The sequence below is a fragment of the Hemicordylus capensis genome, chromosome 17 (genome assembly GCF_027244095.1).
Source record: "Hemicordylus capensis ecotype Gifberg chromosome 17, rHemCap1.1.pri, whole genome shotgun sequence".
NCBI lineage: Eukaryota > Metazoa > Chordata > Lepidosauria > Squamata > Cordylidae > Hemicordylus > Hemicordylus capensis.
In genome coordinates, this window is record NC_069673.1 from 2784136 (window position 1) to 2807178 (window position 23043).

Below are 23043 nucleotides of genomic sequence, written 5' to 3' on the forward strand. Positions count from 1 at the left end.
ACTGGAGCACCTTTTGTCTCCATCTCCTAATGGTAGCTGCCTGTGCCCGCCCCCCATCTACTCACACCAGAGAAAGCTCACTATTGTCTACCCAGACTGGCAGCAGCTTCTCCTGGGTTGCAGGCAGGAGTCTCTTCTCAGTCCTATCTGGAGATGCTGGCAGGGAGGGAATTTGGAACCTCCTGCATGTAGATGCCCTGTTTCCCATCCAGACACAAACCAAGGCAGACCCTGCTTAGCAAAGAGGACAACTCTCACTCCTCCAGCAGTCCTTCTCTTCAAGGGTTGCAGCTCTTTGGTCAGGTGGGTATGAGCAGGCCTGTTGGTGCATAGCACTAATGTCCCCAACATCACCCACCCAAGCCCTATCTTGGAGATGCTGCCAGGGAGGGAACTTGAAACCTTCTGCTCTTCCCAGAGCGGCTCCATTATCCCCCGAGGAGAATCTCTTCCAGTGCTCACACTTCTAGTCTCCCATTCAGATGCATCCACCCTGCTTAGCTAGGGGGACAAGTCATGCTTGCTACCCCTAAGACCAACTCTCCTCTCCAGCTGTTGGACTACAACCCCCATCATCCCTTACAAGTCATCCAACAATCCTGGAGGGGCACCCTTCGCATATTCGAACAAGCACACAGAATTTTTTGTAAGCAATTCACTCACAGGGCTAGTATAACTTCTCCTTTATTTGTACATCAACATAATTTTCTCTGGTTTCTTGAGAAACTCGGGCTTGGAACTGAAGGCCATGCCACCTCTTGAGAAAGCCCCCGTTTCCCTTGGATCAGCCCCCTCGTCACACAGAGCCAACTGGATGTTGCCGCAGAAGAGACTTATTTGCCATTGGCGGCTTTCCGAAAGCCTTTGCCTCGTCTGTGCTGGCTTTTGAATTTCTTCTTCATGGAGCCCGATTGTTTCTGCAAGCAGAGGAGAAATTCCACATGAGAAGTATGCAGAAGCTAGCACAGGCGGTGGTTGGTTTTCTGTAAAGACTCTAGTCCTCATCATTGTGAAAAGCCTTACATCACACATGCCTATTGGAGGTGATCTAGTTTTGATTTCTGGTGCTTAGGGGTTGAAACTTCCACCTGTCCCACAAGCTCAGTTTCCCAAAGAAATTGTAATACTTCTCAGCAACAGGACCAGTTTTCAAAATGAAGTAAACTGCTCAGAGTATTTGCATAATTATTGCATTTGCTACCAAGAACACCCTCAACCCATCTATCCATACCTGAGGATACTTTCTCACTTCCCCCATATAAAAGGTTTGGGAATGCCTGTATTAACAAGCATAACCCTTCTACATAGGAAGCTGCCTTATTCCGAGTCAGACCCTTGGTCCATCAGGTTCAGTCTTGTCTACCCAGACTGGCAGCAGCTTCTCCAAGGTTGCAGGCAGGGGTCTCTCTCAGCCCTAACTTGGAGATGCTGCCAGGGAGGGAACTTGGAAGCTCAGATGCTCTTCCCAGAGCGGCTCCATCCCCTGAGGGGAGTATCATCCAGTGCTCACACATGTAGTCTCCCATCCAAATGCAAACCAGAGCAGACCCTGCTTAACATACCTGCTGCCACAAGACCAGCTCTCCTCTCACAATCTTGGGGGGGGGGATCGCTTTTATTTCATCACAACAGCTCAGTCTCTGCACCTCACCTTTCGCCTCTTGGTGCCCGCTGGGGAATCAACGTCCATCGCTTCTCCCGCCTCTCCATTCAAGACGCCGTCCTCCGTTGCCGGTTCAGCGACTCCTCCATCGCTGTCCGTCATAACATCATGGCCGCCTGCCTTGCCCACTGGACCTTTTTCCGGGAAAAGCTCCGCTAAAAGAACCACAATGAGAGATGAAGCTCCATTTCAAACCCGCACGGAGGTTTGAGTCTGCCAGGGTTCTCAACCTTGGACTACAACTCCCATCTTCCACAGCCTCAAAAGCCACCGTGGGAGATGGGAGCTGTAGTCCAACGTCATCTGGGGACCCAAGGCTGAGAAGCCTTTATTTAGCTAGCAAATGTACTGACCACCTGACTTCCTTAGACTCGAGGCAGTTGACATAAATTAAAACATAGACAAGAGAAGAAGGAGAGAAGGGGGGGAGAAAGAAAAGGGGGGGAAGAACCCTCCCCCCCCCCACACACACACACGTTAAAAACTATAAACGCCTGGCAAAATAGAAAGGTTTTCAAGAATTTCTTAAAGGACAAAAGGGAGGGGGCATTACGAATCTCAGCAGGCAGGGTGTTCCATATGGAGGGGGCTGCCACAGAGAAGACCCCGCCACGAGCCCGGGCCCCACGTCCCTCCCCTGGGCCCGAAACACTGAGAAGGCCCCCATGAGATGACCTCACAGGGCGGTCCCGAAGGTACACAGGTGCCAAGCCCTGAAGGGTTTTTGAGGTGGCAACCAGTACCTTGAATTGGACCCGGAAGCAAACTGGCAGCCAATGCAGCAACCTCCGCCAAGGTGAAACAGGGTCATATTTTCCGCTGCCCATAAGCAGCCGGGACGTGGCATCTTGGGCCAGCTGAAGCTTCCAAGTGGTCTTCAGAGGCAACCCCAGGTAGAGCGCATTGCAGTAGTCCAACCAAGAGGGCCTGAGTTACGCTTGCCCGGGCCTGCCGGTCGAGGTAAGGCCGCAACTGGAGCACCGGACGAAGCTGGGCAAAGGCGCCCCTGGCCACGGCTTCCACCGGCTGTTTCAGCAAGAGCCACGAGTCCCCGACGACCTTCAAATTGCAGGCCTGCTCTTTCAAAGGGAGCGCAACCCCATCGAGGGGGACGCTCGGAACCGGAACCTGGCCAGATCGAGAACTGAAGAAGAGCAACTCTAACCCTCGCAGCCTCCGGACCCTGAGCCAACCAATTCACGGCATTCCCGAATCAGCCCAGGGCGCCAAATCACAATTAGATACCATCAACATACTGGTGATACCTCACCCCAAACCGATGGATGACCTCACCCAGCGCCTTCTTATAGACGATAAAAAGCCTGGGAGCGAGGGCTGAGCCCTGCGGTACTCCGCAAGAGAGAGAGACCAGGGGATGGAGCATTCATCTCCCATGCAAACTGTCCACTAAGGTAGGAAGGGAACCATCACAACACTGTTTCCCCCCAATTCCCAATCCCCGCAGAGGATCCTAAAGGATACCATGACCGATGGTATCTTAAGCCTTGGCATCCTGCAGGCCCTAAGATAGTGGGGCTTTCCGGTGGCAAAAGCCTGGCCTTCTTTTCAGACTCCAGAGTTAATCGTTTTTAAGTTTCTAGGCCTCATCACCACGAACTGAATTACCTCGATGATTACACATCCAGCAGCAGCAAGTGCAAGGATTCCAGCAGGTGGTGAAATGGAGCCATCCCTAGGAGACTGACTCATAAGAACCTAGCAAGAGCCCCGCTGGATCAGGCCCAAGGAGGCCCATCTAGTCCAGCATCCTGTTTCCCACAGTGGCCCAGCAGATGCCTCTGGGGGGCCCACAGGCACGCCCTCTTTCCTGGTCGATGCTTGACAGCTTTAGGCATTACAGGAGAGGCAAAAGGGAGACTCATCTACCAGGGGACCACTGCTGGCTCTTTTCCTCTGGGCCACCTAGAATTGTCTGGGATGCTTGCAAAGGATGCTGAAATAGGCAGGCTTTGGCTCAAGCTAGCAAGGTACCTGAGCATACACTCAAGATTGCTTCACAAGAAATTGGCTACACTTTAGATCCCAAATATTGACATTACATATCTATTTACCAAGAAATTAACTACCCTTTAGCTGTTTGTTCCCAAATATTGACTTTACTTATATTTATTTAAGATATGTACACTCTTGGCCTTTCCATCCAGGAAAGACTTCACAAAGCATCTGTATAATCCTCCTTTCGAAGACCACCTGCTGGACCGGCTGGTGTCTGGGAGGAAGAACGAGATCCCAAACTACCACCGAAGAGAAGGAACTCTCACCGTAAGACCTACGTTCCAGTTTCACATACATCAACGGGTCACAGAGATTCTAGTTAAGGGGAAGATTAGACCATTCAGCCCACCTTGGCAAATACTGCTCAGCCCTACTAATTTGGAGATTTCAGTATGTGTTTGTTTAAAACTTTTGTTTTTATTTATTTATTTTTACATTTCTATCCCGCTCTTCCCCCAAAGAGCCCAGAGCGGTGTACCTAGTTATGTTTCTCCTCACAACAACCCTGTGGAGTAGGTTAGGAGAGGAAAGCTGGTCTGGTGGTAGCAAGCATGACTTGTCCCCTTAGCTAAGCAGGGTCCACCCTGGTTGCACTTGAACGGGAGACTAGAAGTGTGAGCACTGGAAGAGATTCCCCTTCTTAGGGGATGGAGCTGCTCTGGGAAGAGCATCTAGGTTCCAAGTTCCCTCCCTGGGATCTCCAAGATAGAGCTGAGAGAGACTCCTGCCTGCAACCTTGGAGAAGCCGCTGCCAGTCTGTGAAGGCAATACTGAGCTAGATAGACCAATGGTCTGACTCAGTATTTGGCAACTTCCTATGTTCCTAGGCTGAGCGAGAAGTGACTGGCTCAGAGTCACCCAGCAAGTCTCATGGTTGAATGGGGATTTGAACTCAGGTCTCCCTGGTCCTAGTCCAGCACTCTAATCACTACACCACTCTGCCTCCCCCATCCCTCCCATTTCTCTCCCATCCCTCCAGCGCAATGCCGCTTGGGACAGCTTCCAAAAATCAAAACTCACAATAATACAACATTAAAACAAGGGTGATTAGGCAGCAGAGCAGTCATTTGGGGAAGTCTAAAAACTGAAATGCCAATTAAAATGAAATTTAGAGCTAAGTGGGTACAAAGTACAAATAAAAACACTACAATAACCTCACTAAAGAGGAGGGTCTTTACAGAGCTTTTTAAAAGAGGGAGCTTAGCCAAGCTCCTCTGGGAGAACATTCCAAAGCCAAGGGGCCACAACCGAATAGGCCCTGCAATGCACAACGGAGGGGCCTGACAGATTCATATGGGTCAGTGCCCTCTGGCTGAACCCCCAATCTCCTTCCAACTCCCTGCCAACTCACGCGGGTACAAGTCGCTCATGCTGTCGTCCGTCTCATCACCGTCCTCATCGCTGGGAGGCGGCTCCCAGAACGGCCCCTTCCTGCGAGGCGGCTTGCTCCCGTCTGTCGGAGGTGGGTTATTCTGTTCCCGCCGTCGTTGCCGCCGCTTCTGGAGGAGGCAAGCCGGGACATACTCCACACCATCTTTCTGGCACTCTTCATCTGCAAAGGGAAAACCACTCATCAGGCCAGGATCAGGGAACGGCTCGACGTTTAAGGGCTCTTGCAGAGAAGGAAAAAGATCAGGAGCTGGTAGGGTTGGGCAAAGCTTCAGGGCCTGAGTCCATTTCGGCCCACTTCAGTGCAAAGCGGATGAGCTGTCTGGGGCACTTCAAAGCGGTAATTGCTGTAGTCGAGAAACTTTGGTCTCATCTAGGACCCCAGGCCCTATAACGTGGAGAAAAATCAAATTCCTCCGGAAAAGGCTCCTTCCAAAATTGGACTCCAGGGCCATCAGGAACCAGAAAGGCAGATGCCAAAACAGATGCAAGTGGAGCAACCACTGTCAGGGCAACTTACATCTCTTCAATGCTTTCTGATAACGTCGCCCTTGGACATGACGGAGAACGTGCTCGGGGATCTTGTTGATGTGTCGGAGGGTGAGTTTGCAGAACAGCTGATGGCTAGAGAGACGAAGGGAAGAAAGACAGAACGGGACAAGAGAGAATGACAGAAAGATTATATAAACGATACGAGACGATATGTTATACATGAGCATAGATAAGTTCGCAAGTAGATGGGTACAATTTATTTATTTTATTTAGAGTTCAGTTTTTATACTGCCTTTCACAATAAATCTCAAAGCAGTTTACAAAAGTTTAAATACAGTAACATCCCATAAAAGTTACATCTACAACCTTAAAACCAGTGAAACAGTAAAAAGCATAACACATCAAAAAACCACCATTAAAAAGACAAACAGGAAAGCTGAGAGACCCGGCAGCCCCTAAGGGGTAAAAGCCTGAACAAATACAAGGGTCTTTAGTTGTGTTTTTTAAAAAACAGCCACAGATGTCAAGGAGCGGACATTCACTGGGAGAGCCTTCCAGCGCCTGGGGGCAACAGAAAAGAAGGCCCCGTCCCATCTGCCCCACAATTTAGCTTCTCTCAACATCGGCACACAGAGGACACAGAACGTTATACAACATTCTAAAACGGGTTTCTAACCTTGGGGTTCCCGGATATTGTTGGACTACAACTCCCATTATCCCCAGCCACCACGGCCAAAGGGATGATGGGAGTTGTAGTCCAACAACCCCTGGGGACCCAAGCTTGGAAAACCCTGCATCCATGCACAGTCACAGCTAAATGGACACCAAAAGATCCAAGAGGAGGATACATACGGGTTTTTAGTACTAGGTACGATGTGTGGCTCATATTCGCTGTAGTCCGACACGCCAGGAACCTTGCTGAGCCTCTGGTACTTCTTGCCACCAGTGTAGGCCCGGAGATCAGGCAGCCGGCACGGCAGCTCATGGCCTGTCAACGTGCACTGGACCTGCAGAAGCAATGCAGCGAGAAACGAGAACTAGATTATTCTGAAACTAGAGCACATTTCCTAAGGGCAGCCAATGCTTCTTTTGCAGCAAAAGGGGGGGGCACTCGGCACGTGCCCAGAAGGCTTGATTTGATTTAAATCAAGCCTGCACATCTTAGGCCCCACAGCAGCTTTTGGACCATAATCCCCAGTCACAGCGGCCAATAGCCAAGGATTACTGGAGTTGTAGGCCAACATCTGCAGGAGGGCCGAAGTTAGGAAGATAGGAAGCTGCCATATACTGAGTCAGACCATTGGTCTATCTAGCTCAGTATTGTCTTCACAGACTGGCAGCGGCTTCTCCAAGCTTGCAGGCAGGAGTCTCTCTCCCAGCCTTATCTTGGAGATGCTGCCAGGGAGGGAACTTGGAACCTAGATGCTCTCCCCAAAAGAGTGGCTCCATCCCCTGAGGGGAATCTCTTCTAGTGCTCACACATCAAGTCTCCCATTCAAATGTAAACCAGGACAGACCCTGCTTAGCAAAGGGCCAATTCATGCTTGCTACCCCAAGACCAGCTCTCCTGACAAGTCTCCTGTAAGTTGAGCAGCCCTGATTTAAATTGTGATTATGACTTAAATCGCTTCACAGGCGGACTCAATTTTAATGATTTAAATCACAATTTAAATTACTTGTCAGGAAGAGTCTATTTAATCATCATTTTCTTTAAAAGTACATTTTTGTTGCCTATAACCTGTGTAATTAATATAGTACATATTTAGAAATACGTGGAGGTTTCATTTTAGAAGGTAGGCACACGTGCCTAGGAAGCAAGAGGTTACACAGGCAGCAGCAATATAGGAAGATGCTGAAAGGCATCATCATCTCATACTGCGTGGGAGGAGGCAATGGTCAGCCCCTCCTGGATTCTACCAAGGAAAACCACAGGACTCTGTGGGCTCCAGGAGTCGACACCGACTCAACAGCAGGTTACTTTACTTTACACACTCTAATAGGTGCACACTTCTCATAATGCTGTTTTATTTGGGCATTTCTTTGTTCCACTGTCTGCATTCTGCAGGCAGGCAGGCCTGTCTTACCCAGGAACTTCATAAAAATATTCCCAAATGTGGTCTCTTTTACAGTGTGATGCTATGATAGGTGCCTCCCTTCAGCAATGGAGGATACACTCGGAAAATGTTTCCTGGGGACTGCAGGAATCTGTTCTGTTCACTTTTGGTTTCACTTTCTATGCCCCTCCCCATCCTGGGCTTTCAGACCCAGACTCCTCCCTCTTGCTCAGATCTATTCCATCCCACCAAATCCTGTATTCCAGGGTTTCTTAACCTTGCCCCCTTCCCCCCCCCCAAACCCCCATCATTCCTAGACATACCATTTGTGGCTGAAGATGATGGGAGTTGTAGTACAACAACATCTGGGGCCCCAAGATTAAGAAACCCTGCTCTATTCATTCATTGACCTTCTTTGTCTTTAATTTTATGGGGGGGGGGGGAAGCAAGGCCGTGTGTGTGTGTGTGTGTGTTCTGCCTGCAGAATAGGACTGATCAGGTCTGTTATCTCATCCTCAATATACTGCTGTTCACATGTTCATAGCATATAATTATGATTGATATTGATATTGATGATGTCTTTGGCCTAGGTTCTTGATGAGTTGCCACCGGGGGTGATGGGTGTTTTAGTCCCACCACATAGGAAGCTGCCTTATACCAAGTCAAAACATTGGTCCCTCTAGCTGAGTATTGTCTACCCAGACTGGCAGCGGCTTCTCCAAGGTTGCAGGCAGGAGTCTCTCTCAGCCCGCTCTTGGAGATGCTGCCAGGGAGGGAACTGGGGACTTTCTGCATGCAAGCAGCCAGGCGCTCTTCCCAGAGTTGCCCCATCCCTAAGGGGAATAATATCTTCCAGTGCTCACACATGTGGTCTCCCAACCAAATGCAAACCAGGGCGGACCCCGATTAAGTTTGAGAAGCCCCGCTTTTAAGTTTCTCTCCACCACCCTTTCTCTCCAGGTGGCCGACCCGAAGTTTTCCAGCTGCTGTTGGACTACAACCCCCAGCATCCTCACTTGCGTCGCGGCAGGGGACGATGGGAGTTGTAGTCCTTAGGCTGCCCACCCTCTGCTTGACTTCTTCTCCCCCCAGAAAAGGAAACTTTGCTTAATTAGGTTCATGCTGAAGACTTTTTGATTTTTTTAAGAGTGGCTGCCTGCTTATTAAGTCCCAAGGGGAAGGGCACCCACCTTCTTCCCCGGCGGGAGGACGCGCAGCGCCGGGTGCAGCTGCAAGAAGCGCTCCAGCGCCGCTCCGTCCTCGCACATGGCGCTGTCCTGGCCGGGGGCGGGGCGGAGCTGGGAGGGGCGGGGCAGACAGCAGCCAATCGGAACGCGGCGGGCAGGCTGCCTGGCTCCACAGAGGCAGGAGGAGGCCAGGCGAGCCGCAACCCTCGCTTCGGGTTTCCATTGGAACGCCTCTCCCTGGGTGGAGAGGAAGAAGAAGCCACCCACGCAATACTAGAAAGGTTCCTGTTTTTAGGGGGCGGGTCCCATCCAGTCCACCTCTTTTTTTTTTTTACGGGTCCCTGTGCCTTGTATTAAATTCTACTTAATAATAACATTTTATTAACCAATAATTAGGCCTGCCCTTCAAAGGGGATCCCGAAGTGAGTGCTGCGCGTGAACCTGCTGCCATCTCCAACCCCTATGCTCCACGTATGCCAAGCGTCTGTCAACTGCAAGCGCTACGTCGACAGCGGAAGCGGAAGCGGTGTGACCCGGAAGGGCATGCGGGGGTGGGGGATATGGCTGCTCTGCTGCGGTTGCTAGGCGATGCTGGGCTCAGGGGCTGTTGGCGGGGAGTCGGGGCCAAGACCCAGGTAGGAGTAGGAGGAGGAGGAGGAGGAGGAGGAGGAGGAGGAAGGCAAGGGGGTGGGGGCAGGGGCAGGGGCAGGGGGTGGACCCACCCAGCCTCTCCCCACGTGGGGATTCCTTTGCAGCATGTTGCTTTGAGACCTTAAGCAGGGATTGTCAGTCTTGGGCCCCCAGATGTTGCTGGACTACAACTCCCATCGTCCAGCGATGGGAGTCGTAAACTCTCACCGTTTAGGCAGGGGGTGATGGGAGTTGTGGTCCAGCAACGTGCATTGCATATGGGTGTTGTGATTCTCTCTATAGCCTCTCTATAGCATTGAGTCTGTATGCAGGGGGCTAGCAGGCGATCCCAATTTTGGGTCCCCAGATGTTGCTGGACTACAAATCCCACTGTCCACTTCGACAAGGGGTGATGGGAGTCGTAGTCCAGCCATGTGCATTGCATACGGATGTCATGATAGGCTCCAGAGGCACAGCTTTGGTCCTCCCCATAGCATCGAGGATGTATGGCGGGGGGGCTAGCAGGCGTCCCCAGTCTTGAGTCCCCTGATGATGTTGGACTACAACTCCCATCATCCCAAGCCACAATGACCTTCAAGATGATGGCAGCTGCAGTCCCAACAACATTTGGGGTCCACAGGGGGTCCCAAGGTCGGGATCTCCTGGAATATACAGTGTTAGGCTGCGGGCACCAAGCCAATGAGACGCTTCCAGGGTGTCATTCTGCATTGCCAGCTGCCCACACTAAGCCTCTGAGCAAACCGATACCTTGCAAGCATACCTAATTATTAAAAGAAAACAAACTGGAAAACTGAGAACTTTGCATACGTTATGCATTTTGTTTGTTTGTTTATTTACAGTGTATCTCTGTTGTAAACCACTCTTGAGGAATTTTTTGTTGAAAAGCGGTTTATAGATATTCTTCGCCGTCACATACTTTAATGTTATTTCAATAACTTGGTCAAATATTGCGCAATGTTTGATTTCAGTGATGCCTTCATGCAGGGGTTTTCAAACTTGGGTCCCCAGATGTTACGTTACAGAGGCGGTCATTCTGCCCTTGCAAACGATTTCTTGATTTGGAACGATTTTCATTAAACAGTCCATCTTTTATGGAGTCTGCCTTAAATGTATGCAGATATAAAATTGTCAGTTTTTCAAAAGGTTGAGTATTAAACCGCCCTGAGGTCTTAGGGCAAAGACATTATATAAATATGAATATAAATATACAAGAAAAGAAATCCAGAGTCTACTCTGGTCTATTCAAAAGCAGCCCAATGTCGCTCTAACGTTCGGTCCCCAGATGTTATTGGTCTTCAATCCCCATAATCCCCAACCAAAGGCCACTGGGGCTGTGGATCATGGGAGTTGAAGTCCAATAACACCTGGGGACCCAACATTTAGAATCCCTGGAAGGGAGCCTGACACAGCCCTTTCAAGAGGGGAGGTAAATCACAGGCTCTTCCATTTATAAATACTCTGTATATTTTTGTTTGCTTTTAGCTGCAGTGCGATTGGGATAGAAGCTTCAGATGCCTCCATTTGAAAGCCCTGTCTGGTCTGGTATGGCATCCTAAAGGTGAGGAGAGGCCTTAACAATCCACAATCCCTTGTCTTATCTTTGGGAACTTCTTCTAAGCCAGGGATTCTCAACATTTGTTCCCCAGGTGTTATTGGACTTCAACTCCCATGATCCCCAGCTCCAATGTCCTTTGGTTGGGGATTATGGGAGTTGAAGTCCAATAACATCTGGGGACCCACCGTTGAGAATCCCTGTTCTAAGCCATCCTATTGAAAGTCCATGTTGGCTTTATTATGCATAGGCTGACTTTAAAAAGCAATAACAAGGGGCGGGGCGGGGAGTGATTTATGCACTGTAGTATTCATTGTCACGGTTGATAAATATAGATGATTTTTAATTTTATTTTTAAATTTAAAGATCCATTCCCCCACCCCCACCCCTTGAAATTGGATTTTAAAAACATCCATTAAAAAAGAACCTCGGTCAAAGATATAATCGTGAATGTTAATCATAACTTCTAATTGTATTCTATAAACATGTGGGCAGCAGTATATGGGGATGAGAGATAGCAGACCTGATGAATCCTATTCTGCAGGTGGTGTACATGCAGCGTGCACACACAGTCAAGCCCTCCCTGCCCCCCCCCCCACAAGTGCAAAGACATTACATGTTAAGCTTATCTATCTTATTTATTTATTATTTCTCTGTGTAAACTGCCCTGAGCCATTTTTGGAAAGGCGGTATAGAAATTGAATTGATGATGATGATAATGATGATGATGATGATGATTGATAATGATAATTAATAATAAGCTGAACGCAGGTACAGGAGTACACTTCCTATCTGTATGATGCATTTGAAGGGCCTGTATCCAGGTTCACTTTTAAAATGAACACGGGTATAGTCATTCACACAAACATGTGCACGAGTGTACAGATATGTGATTGTCTGAATCGGGCTAAAGAAGGCCAATGAATGAATGGAGCATTTGGAGGGATGGAGTAGATCAGAGCGAGGAGGAGGAGGAGTCTGTCTGGATATAAATGCAAGGGAGGGAAATAGGAACCAGAAGTGAACAGAACATATTCATGTAGCCCTGAGAAAACGTTTCCTGAGTGTATCCTCCATTGTAGAAAGGATGATCATGGCAGCAGGCTGTAAAAGGGACCCCTGTACTTAAAACTTCCTGTACCTGTGGATAAGGTACCGGTCCCACAGGTACAGGAACTTTTAAGTACAGGGGTCCCTTTTACGGCCTGCTGCCATGGGCATGTGTGCAGAATGCAAACAATGCAACAAAGAAATGCAAGGCCTGGTTGCCTGAATGCAACAGCATTCTGAGAAGCGTGCACCTATTAGAGTGTGTACCTGCCTTCTAAAAATTAAACCTAAATCTATCCCTGAATAGGCATTAAGGTTTTAGGCAACAAGATCACAGCTCACACTTTTACCTGCTATACCATAGGTCTCCAACCTTGAGTCTCCAGACGTTGATGGACTACAACCCCCATCATCTTCTTCGTCATGAACCCCACCGCCCATTTAGATAATCAGGAGAGGTCCGTCTGCATTTCTCACCGGCTTGTCTGGTGGCTACTCGGGGACGGGCCTTCTTCGTTGCTGGCCTGAGCCTTTGGAATGCGCTCCCTACTGAAATAAGAGCCTCCCCAACTTTGACAACTTTTAAAAAGTCTTTAATGAGGCATCTGTTCACCCAGGCTTTTAACTGATATGGTTTTGATTGTTTTAATGTTGTTTTTAGAATATTGGTTTAAAATTTTAAATTGTGTTTCAAATTTCTTGTTTTGTTTTTGTTTTTAATTATTGTTTTACTTTTGTTTTTATCTTCTTGTAAACTGCCCAGAGACGTACCTTTTGGGCAGTATAAAATGTGTTAAATAAAAATAAAATAAATAAATAAAATCCCACCACACTGTGGCAGAGGATGATAGGAGCTGTAGCCCAACAGCATCCAGGACACCAAGTTTGAGAACCCCTTACAAAAAGGCTTCTTTTTCTTCTTCGTCTTCCTCTTCCTCTCAGGTCTTCGCCTGAGGCCTTGCGCCCCAGGAATTTCCACAGCTACTGCCTTCAAGTCAGGCGAGGATGCCGCTCTCAAGTGGGGCCTGCTCTTCATCCCTGTGGCCACATTTTGCCTCGGCACGTGGCAGGTAAATACAAAAGGTGCATCTGACGCTTCCGGTTTGGTGAAGCGCATAAGCCAGTCCCATTCCTTCCCCAGGCCATGAACCTGCGGCACTGTTCTCTCGGGCGGGCCTGTAATAAGGGGGCGACGGTGATGACCCACCTCATGACACTTTTGTAAAGATCACTCAGATAACCCGTGCAAAGCTCTTTGAGAGCTCATAGTTGGCATTTATAGAAATCCTTTGTATCCTTTTTGTTCCCGCTGAACAGTGTTGCCTGTAACAGGGATTCTCAAAGAAGGTTGACTACAACTCTCATCACCCCCAGCCAACGGATACTGCAGCTGGGGATGATGGGAGTTGTAGTCACCATCTGGGAATCCCTGTTCCTGAAATCTTCCCAGGATGATCCATAGTCCTTTAAAATGAGAGGGGTGCAAATCTGCTTTCTTGATAGGTCTGTCCTGCATGTCATATCATGGTTTGAAAAGAGCAAGAGCTCATAGCAGTAGCATGTCAGAGATGTTAAGTGCATTTTGCTCTTCTTGCTGTACGTCTGATGCAGTCTCTTTGGGTAATTTGCCTGCTGCGATCAACTTCTGTGTGTTCTTCTGTGTAAATTTAGCCACTTTTCGGGATATAATTTCCCTTCTCTTTAGCTCCGTGGCTTGGTTTTCAATGTGGGCGTTGCCTAGGCCAGGTAATCGTTTTATTAGATTCTCTAATTATTAGGAAATTCATTTTTTACTTGGATCAGAGTCAGTGAATTTGAACTGAGCAGACCCAATGAGGAAGGCTTCTTTCTACTGAGTCAGACCTGGTCCATCTGATTCAGTACTTTCTAAACCAGGCCTGCTCAACTTTGCTCCCCCCTCCAGCTGTTTTTGGACTACAACTCCCATAATTCCCAGCTACAGTGGTCAATAGCCAGGGATTATGGGAGTTGTAGGCCAACATCTGCAGGAAGGCCAAAGTCGAGCAGGCCTGGTCTATACCAGGGATTCTCACCACTGGGTCCCCAGATGTTGTTGGACTTCAACTCCCATCATTCCCAACCAAAGGCCATTGGGGCTGGGGATTATGGGAGCTGAAGTCCAATAACAATAATAACATCTGGGGACCCAACATTGAGAATCTCTGGTCTACACCAATTGGCAGCGGCTTCTCCAGAGCTTAGGACCAGTGTTTCCTCTAACAGGGATTCCTAGATGTTGTTGACTACAACTCCTACAATCCCCAAGCAAAGGCTATTGCAGCTGGGGATGCTGGGAGTTGTAGTCAGCAACATCTGGGAATCCCTGTTAGAGGGAACACTACGTAGGACCATAGGAAGCTGCCTTATACTGAGTCAGACCATTGGTCCATCTGTTGTCTTAACTGCACTGACTGGCAGCAGCTCTCCAAGGATTCAGGCAGGAGTCTCTCCCAGCCCTACCTGGAGATGCTGCCAGGGATTGAACCTGGGACCTAGATGCTCTTCCCCTGAACTGAATCCTAAGAGTAATATGCAGTCACCCATCCAGACGCAAACCGGACAGACTCTGCTTAGTAAAGGAAACAGTTCATGCTCACTACCACAAGACCAGCTCCTCCCTCGTGCCAGGGATTGAACCTGGGACCTTTTGCAAGCTACGCAGACCCTCTACGGCTTAAGGGTCCCATCCTTAAATCCCCACATATCCCTGAAGCTCACTGAGTGCCTTTGAGCAAGTCAACCTAATCTACCTTGCAGGGTTTTTGTGGGGACAACATGGGATAATGCTGTCCTGAGCTGGTTGGAGGAAGAATACGTTGATTTGCTGGTTTCACTTGCATCCCTTTTGCTTTTAATAACTAGTAGCAGATTTCTTCTTTTTTTGAATGGCAGCAACCAGTAATGTCCAGGGGTGGCTTTTATTTGAACAGAACTAGTAAATGTGGAGAGGATTTGAGAAAAATATTTCTCTCCAGATTTACGTGTTAAGTGTTGGCGGAGGGGGCGGGATCTTTATTTTGAGGCAGAGGTTTAAAAACTGTGTAGGTGGACCTCATTATCCGCAGATTTCTACGGGTAATGAAACTAAAGAAAATGAGGCATTGAATCTATGGGATAACGGGGCTTAGGTTCCTAGATTCAACCCACCCGCCAAATACCTCCAAAGCACGAAAATGGGCCAAATAAAGTGTCCTGTTGTGCTCTGCAGGTCTCCTGGCATCCAGCAGTGCCCCCCAAATGCTCTCCAAAAGTCACAGATTTTTCTCCTGGGTGCTTTTGATGAAATGAGCCACAAAATGGCTCCTGTGGACAAAATGGCGGCTGGAAATGACCTCTGCGGTCATTCCCGGTCATCTAGGAACCACGGATACTTTGGTTTTAATCCTTTCATATCTGCAGATAAGGAGGTTGGTTATCTATTTTACACCCTCGGATATGCAAAACGGTGAACAGCAGTTCCACATATCATTATTATTTACATTTGATATCCTGCTCTTTCTCCAAAGAGCCCAGAACGGTGTACTACATACTTGGGTTTCTCTTCACAACAACCCTGTGAAGTAGGTTAGGCTGAGAGAGAAGTGACTGGCCCAGAGTCACCCAGCAAGTCTCATGGCTGAAGGGGGATTTGAACTCGGGTCTCCCCAGTCCAGCACTCTAACCACTACACCACGCTGGCTCATGAGGTTTGCCTGTACATTTTATGATATGTACATATCATGAGGTTTGCCTGTACTTTTCTACACATTGGGGATGAGATGTCTTTTCGAGACCGTGCTCCTGAGTGGGGATTGTATGTCCGGCATTGGTTGGGCTGTTCCCCAACCAAAGGTGCTTGTGCGTTTCTCAGGTTCAGCGGCGGAAATGGAAGTTGAAACTGATTGCTGACCTGCAAGCAAGAGTTTCGACGGAGCCGGTCCCACTGCCAGACAAGTGAGTACATGAGCCAACCTCCATTCAGCTTGTAGGCCTCCCGCTCGGCTGTGTGCCCCGTCTCTGATTTCCTGCGGCAGAAATGAAACCGAAGCAACATGCCTTGGTCTAAAGAGAACATCTTGGGAGGAGATTCCCCTGCTGCATGTTTTTGTGTTGGGGGGCTGTGAGGGGCACAGGGCAGAGAGCTGGTCTTGTGGTAGCAAGCATGCATGGTCCCTTTGTTAAGCAGAGTCGCTCCTGGTTTGCATTTGGAGGGGAGACCACACTCAGGCTTTTAATTAGATTTATAATTTTAATATTTGTATTATTGGGTTTTTAAATGTTTCAGATGAATTTTTTGCTTTTTAAATTGTATTGGATTTTACAATAGCTTTTACATTCAAATTGCGTTCCTTTATCTAATTTCTGCACATAAGTGGATATTGACGTCCTGCTTGCCTATCTGCGCGGTTCACAATAACTATACATATAAACCGTTGCTATAATAATTCAAAACATACATACTCCACAATATTACTTGATTTTACCCAGCCCAACCTGCTGTTATTACTATAGTTCAAACCCTACTGAAAAGTCCATATTAGAAATGGACTTTTCACTCCCATTACAAGTTGCCAGGAGTTTTGTCTAGTATGGATACTTGTCTCTTACATCAGACATGACGCTTCTCTGTTAAGAGCCCAATGCTACCATCTCCTTTTGGTTTTTTTAACTTGCCTTTGGTTCCAGTCCTCCCACTCTCTGTTCTCCCACAGCCTCCTGGAGCTGAAGGAGTTGGAGTACAGGCCTGTCCAGGTCCGAGGGCGTTTTGACCACACCAAGGAGTTGTACATGCTCCCCCGGTCACTGGTGGATCCGGCCAAAGAGGCCAGGGATGCCGGCCAGCTGATGTCCAGTCCCGAGAGCGGCGCCAATGTCATCACTCCCTTTTACTGCACAGACCTTGGGTATGTTGCCAGGTAGATGGGTTAGGGAGGACTGAGGCCCTGTCGTACAGCACCCATGAATCTCGGAGTTAGAAGAGACAAAGTTAAGCAGATGACAGGCCAATGACAAAGAAGCAGAAGAAGGCCAAAGATTAGGAGGAACTTCCTAACTGTCGATGCTGCTAGCCAGTGGAACCGTCTGCCTCATGCAGTGTTGGGCTCTCCTCTGCTGGAGGTTTCCAAATAGAGCCTGGACAGGGGTGTTGGCATCTGTCAGGGGTACTGTAGCAGATACCTGCACTGAGCCAGGGGTTGCACCTCCTAGGACCCTTCCAACTCTAAAATTATTCAGCTTTTCTTCTTCTTTTACTTTCAGAATGATTGGCCACACATGATGTTCTCACTACAGGGGTGTTCATTTCTGAGCTTTTTCTCTACAAGTGGGAGTTTTTCCTTTCCCTCCATGCTGATGTTGAAATCTACATTCTTGCTTTTTGATGACTCCCACTGGGTCAACCATGTTAGTTTGTTGTAGGAACAACGAGAGCATGGGGGCCATTTGACACCTACTGGGAACCCACTTCATGAGGTGTGAAGTGCATGAGGTGCACAAAACCGGTTTTCCTGGTTCTGTTGGAATCTGGGCGGGACCGGTTCGGTTTTGGCCCCCTCCGAGATGGCCCCTGGGTCAGTTTGAATTCGGACCAGTTCGGAACCAGCTCGAAGCTCTACCGGTAAAGGGGCAGGGTGCTTCCCTAACCGTAGAGAGCACTCCGGAGAGTGAATAGAAGTACTTACAACTGGCAGTGGTGGCCGCAATGTGGGGGCGGCGGTTCCCTCGACACCCGCCAGCGTCCCCCCGAGCCACCTGGGCTGGTGGCGGCCTGGTTTGGGCCCATTTGGGGCCTCGGCACAGGCATGGAGGCCATTTTTGACACCCCGCCACGTGCACGGGTGTTGTAGTCACACAAATGGCCCGTACACATGTGCAGTGGTCCCCCCAAATGGCCTCCACGCCTGCGCAGAGGCCTGAACCGGACTGCCGGTGGCCCAGGAAGCTTGTGGGGAGGTGGGCAGGGTTCGAAGGAGCCGCTGCAGCCACCGCCAGTGCGACTTGAAGGACTTCTGTTCACTCCCCTGAGTCCCCTCTATGGTTAGGGAAGCCCCTCGCCTACTCCTCACCGGATTCCCCTTTGCCGGTAGGGCTTCAACAGGTCATTCTGAAACTCATTATCCCAGATCCTTAAGTTCTTTGGCCCTGACCAATCCCACAGAGAGGATTGCCTCGGGCGAAAGACCATAGGTACGCCACTTCCTAACACAGTTCTCCCACCAACCCGAGCAGTGCCTGTCCACTTGTAACAAGGGAAGGAGACCAGAGGGCATGAACTTGATTCTTGCCCAGTTTGTTAGTTTTATATACCAAGCTCTGGCCTCTATCGAGAGAACACCCACTTCCAGTCTCGTATTGGCATTAGAAATACATTTGGGGGTCAGAGATAATGTTCGTAAGAACCTGGCTTGGACCCACTCCAGTAGGGCTTGGAGCCGGTTCCAAACGAGCTGGCTCAGTTCAATTCGAACCGAACCAGGCCAGATTCGGTTCGAGGTCAAGCCTTGGAACCGAGCCGGTTGGAGGGTGAACCGGCTCGATTTTGAGCCGGCTCACACATCCCTAGCATGAGGTGCTCATCTGAGTAGATGGGTTATATATACCCTGAGTACTCTTTAAAAAAAACACAGTAGTGAGGCCAAACGCCAAGTGAAGCCCGAGTTAGTAGGTGTTCACTACTAACAAGTGAACTATGCAAAGTGAAAAGAATACAGGATCCAGTTGGAATGAATACAACATAGATGGTTTCTATTCTCAACATTCTGTTGTTTTCACTATTTGCCAGCTTAGCAAAAGATACACTTAGCTGTGTTGGGGTCTGAATTTCCCCCTCTTACAATGACTTCTTCTCTTCCCTCCGCTGTGTCTCCCCACAGGATCACAATTCTGGTCAACAGAGGCTTTGTCTCCAGAAAGAAGGTGAAGCCGGAGACCAGGCTGAAAGGACAGGTAAGCACCTTAAAACACCAGAGGGTGGGTTCAGATCTTCCTAGGAGCAGCTGCTTCAGTATCTTCATCAGGGATCTGATCAAGGGCCACTTATTTATTTTATGGTTATATTTCTATACTACCCAGTCCAAATGGCTCGAGGCGGTTTACATTACTATAAAACAAACAGCAAAACAGTTAAGCAATTAAAAGGTTAAGGCAGTTTAAAACCATTTAAAAGCCAACCAAGGACTGCCTAAAATGTGTGTTTTGGTGGTGCTTTTAGGAACATAGGAAGCTGCCTTATACCAAGTCAGACCATTGGTTAGTCTAGCTCGGTATTGTCTACAGTCTAGAGATTCTCAATGTTGGGTCCCCAGGCATTATTGGACTTCAGCTCCCACAATCCCCAACCAAAGGCCACTGGGGCCGGGGATTATGGGAGTTGAAGTCCAAGAACATCTGGGGCCCCAGTGATGAGAATCCCTGGACATAGACTGGCAGTGGCTTCTCCAAGGTTGCAGACAGGAGTGTCTCTCTCAGCCCTCTCTTGGAGATGCTGCCAGGGAGGGAACTTGGAACGTTCTGCTCTTCCCAGAGCAGCCCCATCCCCTGAGGAGAATATCTTCCAGTGCTCACATGTAGTCTCCATATGCACTCAGAAGTGACTACGGAGAAGGTCTGAGACCACTCCACTGCCAGAGGAACTGGGCTCAGATTTTGGACTCAAAGGAAGGAGCAGGGCAGCGAGCAAGAGGGTAGACCAGCTTGCTAGATCAGCAGAGGCATTCGCAAGTATAATGAAGCAGTGGGCCCTACACCTTGAACCGTATCTGCAGCATGCACGTGACCTGGGTCATAGTTTTCTGAGGAGGGTTGGAGTCCTCCAGACTCTACAAATGCTGTGCTTTGAAGAGGCAGAAAGTGCAATTTGATTCTGTCTTCTAGATTGAAGAGGAAATTGAGCTTGTCGGGGTGGTGAGGTTGGCAGAAAACCGGAAACCCTTTGTCCCGGAGAACAGTGTTGAGAAGAACCGTTGGCACTACCGGGACCTGGACGCCATGGCCAGAGTGACAGGAGCAGAGCCCATTTTGATCGACGCCGACTACAGTAAGCCTCAAAAGGACCTTGCTGCATTCTGGCCGGGGGGGCGGGCGGGTTGTGTGTGGCTTCCCTTATCCTAATTTTGAGGCTGACCCTGAGAGCAGAGAAATCATGTTGGACTCGGTTCCCAAGCTTCAGATGATGTTGGACTACAACTCCCATCATCCCTACCCACAAGGGGCTTTGGCACTTTCTACCAGGGGCTGCTTTGCTCAGGGTTCACACTTGCAGAAACCCAAAGGTTCCAGGATCTAGCAAGAGCCAGTCTTTTTAGTACCTGTGTCCAGGTAAGCCAAAGGTGTGTCAGGAGACGCCACAGGATGGTTTCCACTCACCTCTCCCAGTAGATCTCATGCTATGGGATAACCGAGCAGAGCTGCAGTGGTATCGGGGATGTTTGCAGATATGCTGAGTGGGGAGAATCAGTTATAGAGTGTGAACAAGTGGTGCACTGCTGTGAGGGAGGTGAAAGGTCAGCCGTGGGGCGGGGACCGCAATCTTGCACAAGCTGGGAGGGGCTTTGTTCTTATTGGCTGGCAGGGTACTGAGGAGTCACATGGAAGTGGGGTCCAGCCCAGTGTTCCTTCCAAGAGGGATTCCCAGCTGTTGTTGACTACAACTCCCAGATTCCCCAAGCAGAAGCCACTGCAGCTGGGGATTCTGGGAGTTGTAGTCAACAACCACTGGGAATCCCTCTTAGTGGGAACAGCGGTTCAGACCTGAGTTTTCACTAATGGGTAAAAGTGACTGGTGTACAGAGGAGGCTGGCAGCGGCGTGCTAAGGTTTCAGGCTCAAGGGGTCCTTTCCAGTCCTACCTAGAGATGCTACCAGGGACTGAACCCATGACCTTCTGCACGCAAAGCAGATTCTCTACCACTGAGCTACAGCTCCACCCCCAAAGGGGAGTGTCTTACAGCACTCACATGTCACTTGTCCAGTTGCAAACTAGAACAGTTAGCAAGGGGACAATTCATGCTACTACAAGACTGGTATTTAGAGACAGGATGCCTCTCAATCCCATTTGCAGGGGATCAACAGCAGGAGAGAGGGCATGCCTTCGCCTCTTGCCTGTGGGCTTCTCAGGGGCATCTGGTGGGCCACTGTGTGAAGGAGGATGCTGGACTAGACAGGCCTCCTTGGGCCTGATCCAGCAGGGCCTTTCTTACGTTCTTATTAAAACCAGCTCTCCTTCTCCTCCTCCTGCTCAATGACATATTGAACACACACATGCATTTTATTTCCCAGAGTTTTGTGCTAATCCTCTTGTGTCTTCACTTGGCCTTCCCAGAGAGCACAGTTCCAGGCGGCCCAATTGGAGGTCAGACCAGAGTGACCTTGAGAAATGAGCACCTGCAGTACATCATTACTTGGTGAGCGCTCTGCTTTTCCTTCTGGGCGCAAGTGAATGTTCTTAAGGGTCGGGTTAAGCCTAGAACATGCATTGTAAACTAAGGATCAGCAACCAGGGGAGGAGGCCTGCCTCTGGGTCAGAAATGTAGGCAAGGCACGAGTAAGCATATCTGGATTTGTTTATTTTTAGAATCAGCAGGGCACTAGAGGAGACTAGAGTTTAATACCCACTACAAGATGATGTGAGGGAACAAGGCATAATCCATTTACCTCCAGCCTTTTTTGTTCCTGAACCACCACCATTGCAGATTTGGCTAGAAAATTATTATTAATGGAAACATAGGAAGCTGCCATCTACTGAGTCAGACCATTGGTCTATCTAGCTCAGTATCGTCTTCACAGACTGGCAGCGGCTTCTCCAAGGTTGCAGGCAGGAATCTCTCTCAGCCCTATCTTGGAGATGCTGCCAGGGAGGGAACTGGGAACCTCCTGCATGCAAGCATCTTCCCAGAGCAGTCCCCTCCCAATGGGAATATCTTACAGTGCTCACATATGTAATATCCCATTCAAATGCAAACCAGAGTGGACCCTGCTTCGCAATGGGGACAACACATGCTTGCCACCACAGGATCAGCTCTTCTCCTCAGACTCCCGATGATCCCCAGAAAGCCAGTTCTCATACCAAATTATCTCCAGAGAACACCCATTGGCTGTCCGGGTACCTCACAGCTGTTTTGTCTCTCCTCTGCAGGTATGGCTTGTGTGCAGCTACATCCTACATGTGGTACAAGAAGTTCATTCTGAAAGTACATCTCTGAGCCTTCCAGCTCCTTGGTGCAGTAAACGTGGCGTGAAGCAGCTTGGGAGAACAGCAAGCCAGGCCTTGTCGACTTCAGAGCTTGCTAAACATATGATGGGGGCCCCCTTTGGAATAGTCTGGGTGCTCCCCTCGTAACTGCTTGTAGGTACCCTTTAGAAGTTGGATCTATACAGGGAGCTACTGCACCAGCTGAAGGAGGAAGATTGGAAGGGTTAACCAAGAGCAGCAATCAGAGGCCTTTATGTTGGTGGGGTGGAAGATCAACGTATTTCCAGTTGCACCTCTTAGCAAGCGGATTGAGTGCTGCTAGAAACACATGAATGAAATCGGTGAAAATCCAGGGACACGAGAGATGTATTTGGTGTGGGGGTAGTCCAGAACACTTGTGATAAAACATGAAATTGAGTGTCTCGAAATGCTGCAAGCATCCATCATGAAATGTGACAATCATGAAACCTTTGCAGATTAAACTTGTCGTTACTAAAGAGATGCTTATTTAAATGTTGCTGAGCAGCATCTACTGATCTAATGTTGAACTAGCTGACCCACCCAGAGCATCTGTGGGCTCTTTGGGGCCGGCTGTTCTCCCCTCGGCGCCCAATCCGCCTGGCCTCAGCGACGCAGTCTAAGGCATACCCAGGAGAATTAATAATATTGAATTAAATTTAATGTGATTTATTACTAATTCAAGCTGGATGCAGTCTCAGATAGGGAACTGCTGAAAGCAGTTTTGCTTCCACACGAATGGCTGAGCTTGGTCAGGAGTTCCTGACCTTAACACAAGTGTGC

At 49.0% G+C, this 23043-nt stretch overlaps 2 protein-coding genes across 3 annotated transcripts; one reads left to right on the top strand and one right to left on the bottom strand.

Annotated features, from left to right (window-relative positions):
• Positions 1-668: 668 nt before the first annotated feature.
• On the bottom strand, positions 669-8959 carry SURF2 (surfeit 2). Its single transcript, XM_053281788.1, has 6 exons — positions 8805-8959; positions 6413-6567; positions 5589-5692; positions 5031-5231; positions 1652-1818; positions 669-917 (listed from the first exon to the last, which is right to left on the bottom strand). The coding sequence occupies exons 1-6, from the start codon at positions 8880-8882 to the stop codon at positions 834-836; spliced, it is 789 nt and encodes a 262-aa protein (XP_053137763.1). The 5' UTR covers positions 8883-8959; the 3' UTR covers positions 669-833.
• A 300-nt stretch (positions 8960-9259) lies between these two features.
• Positions 9260-22759, top strand: LOC128338807 (surfeit locus protein 1). Of its 2 annotated transcripts, XM_053281784.1 has the most exons (9): positions 9260-9436; positions 10935-11010; positions 12997-13124; positions 15926-16008; positions 16767-16958; positions 18927-18999; positions 19927-20089; positions 21373-21454; positions 22186-22759. In XM_053281784.1, the coding sequence occupies exons 1-9, from the start codon at positions 9275-9277 to the stop codon at positions 22250-22252; spliced, it is 1026 nt and encodes a 341-aa protein (XP_053137759.1). In that variant the 5' UTR covers positions 9260-9274; the 3' UTR covers positions 22253-22759. The 2 variants fall into 2 exon arrangements, with proteins under 2 accessions (XP_053137759.1, XP_053137760.1); XM_053281785.1 differs by lacking the exons at positions 9260-9436; positions 15926-16008.
• Positions 22760-23043: the final 284 nt, after the last annotated feature.

What these genes read in the sequence shown, in the direction of transcription:
- SURF2 (XM_053281788.1), bottom strand. Translation starts at nt 8,882, where the DNA reads ATGTGCGAGGACGGAGCGGCGCTGGAGCGCTTCTTGCAGCTGCACCCG. An exon ending in GTACCTAGTACTAAAAACCC is followed by an intron (nt 5,693 to 6,412) that starts GTATGTATCCTC and finishes TCGTCTCTCTAG; the next exon opens with CCATCAGCTGTTCTGCAAAC. An exon ending in CATGAGCGACTTGTACCCGC is followed by an intron (nt 1,819 to 5,030) that starts GTGAGTTGGCAG and finishes TGGTTCTTTTAG; the next exon opens with CGGAGCTTTTCCCGGAAAAA.
- LOC128338807 (XM_053281784.1), top strand. Translation starts at nt 9,275, where the DNA reads ATGCCAAGCGTCTGTCAACTGCAAGCGCTACGTCGACAGCGGAAGCGG. An exon ending in TTTGCCTCGGCACGTGGCAG is followed by an intron (nt 13,125 to 15,925) that starts GTAAATACAAAA and finishes TGCGTTTCTCAG; the next exon opens with GTTCAGCGGCGGAAATGGAA. An exon ending in AGACCAGGCTGAAAGGACAG is followed by an intron (nt 19,000 to 19,926) that starts GTAAGCACCTTA and finishes TCTGTCTTCTAG; the next exon opens with ATTGAAGAGGAAATTGAGCT.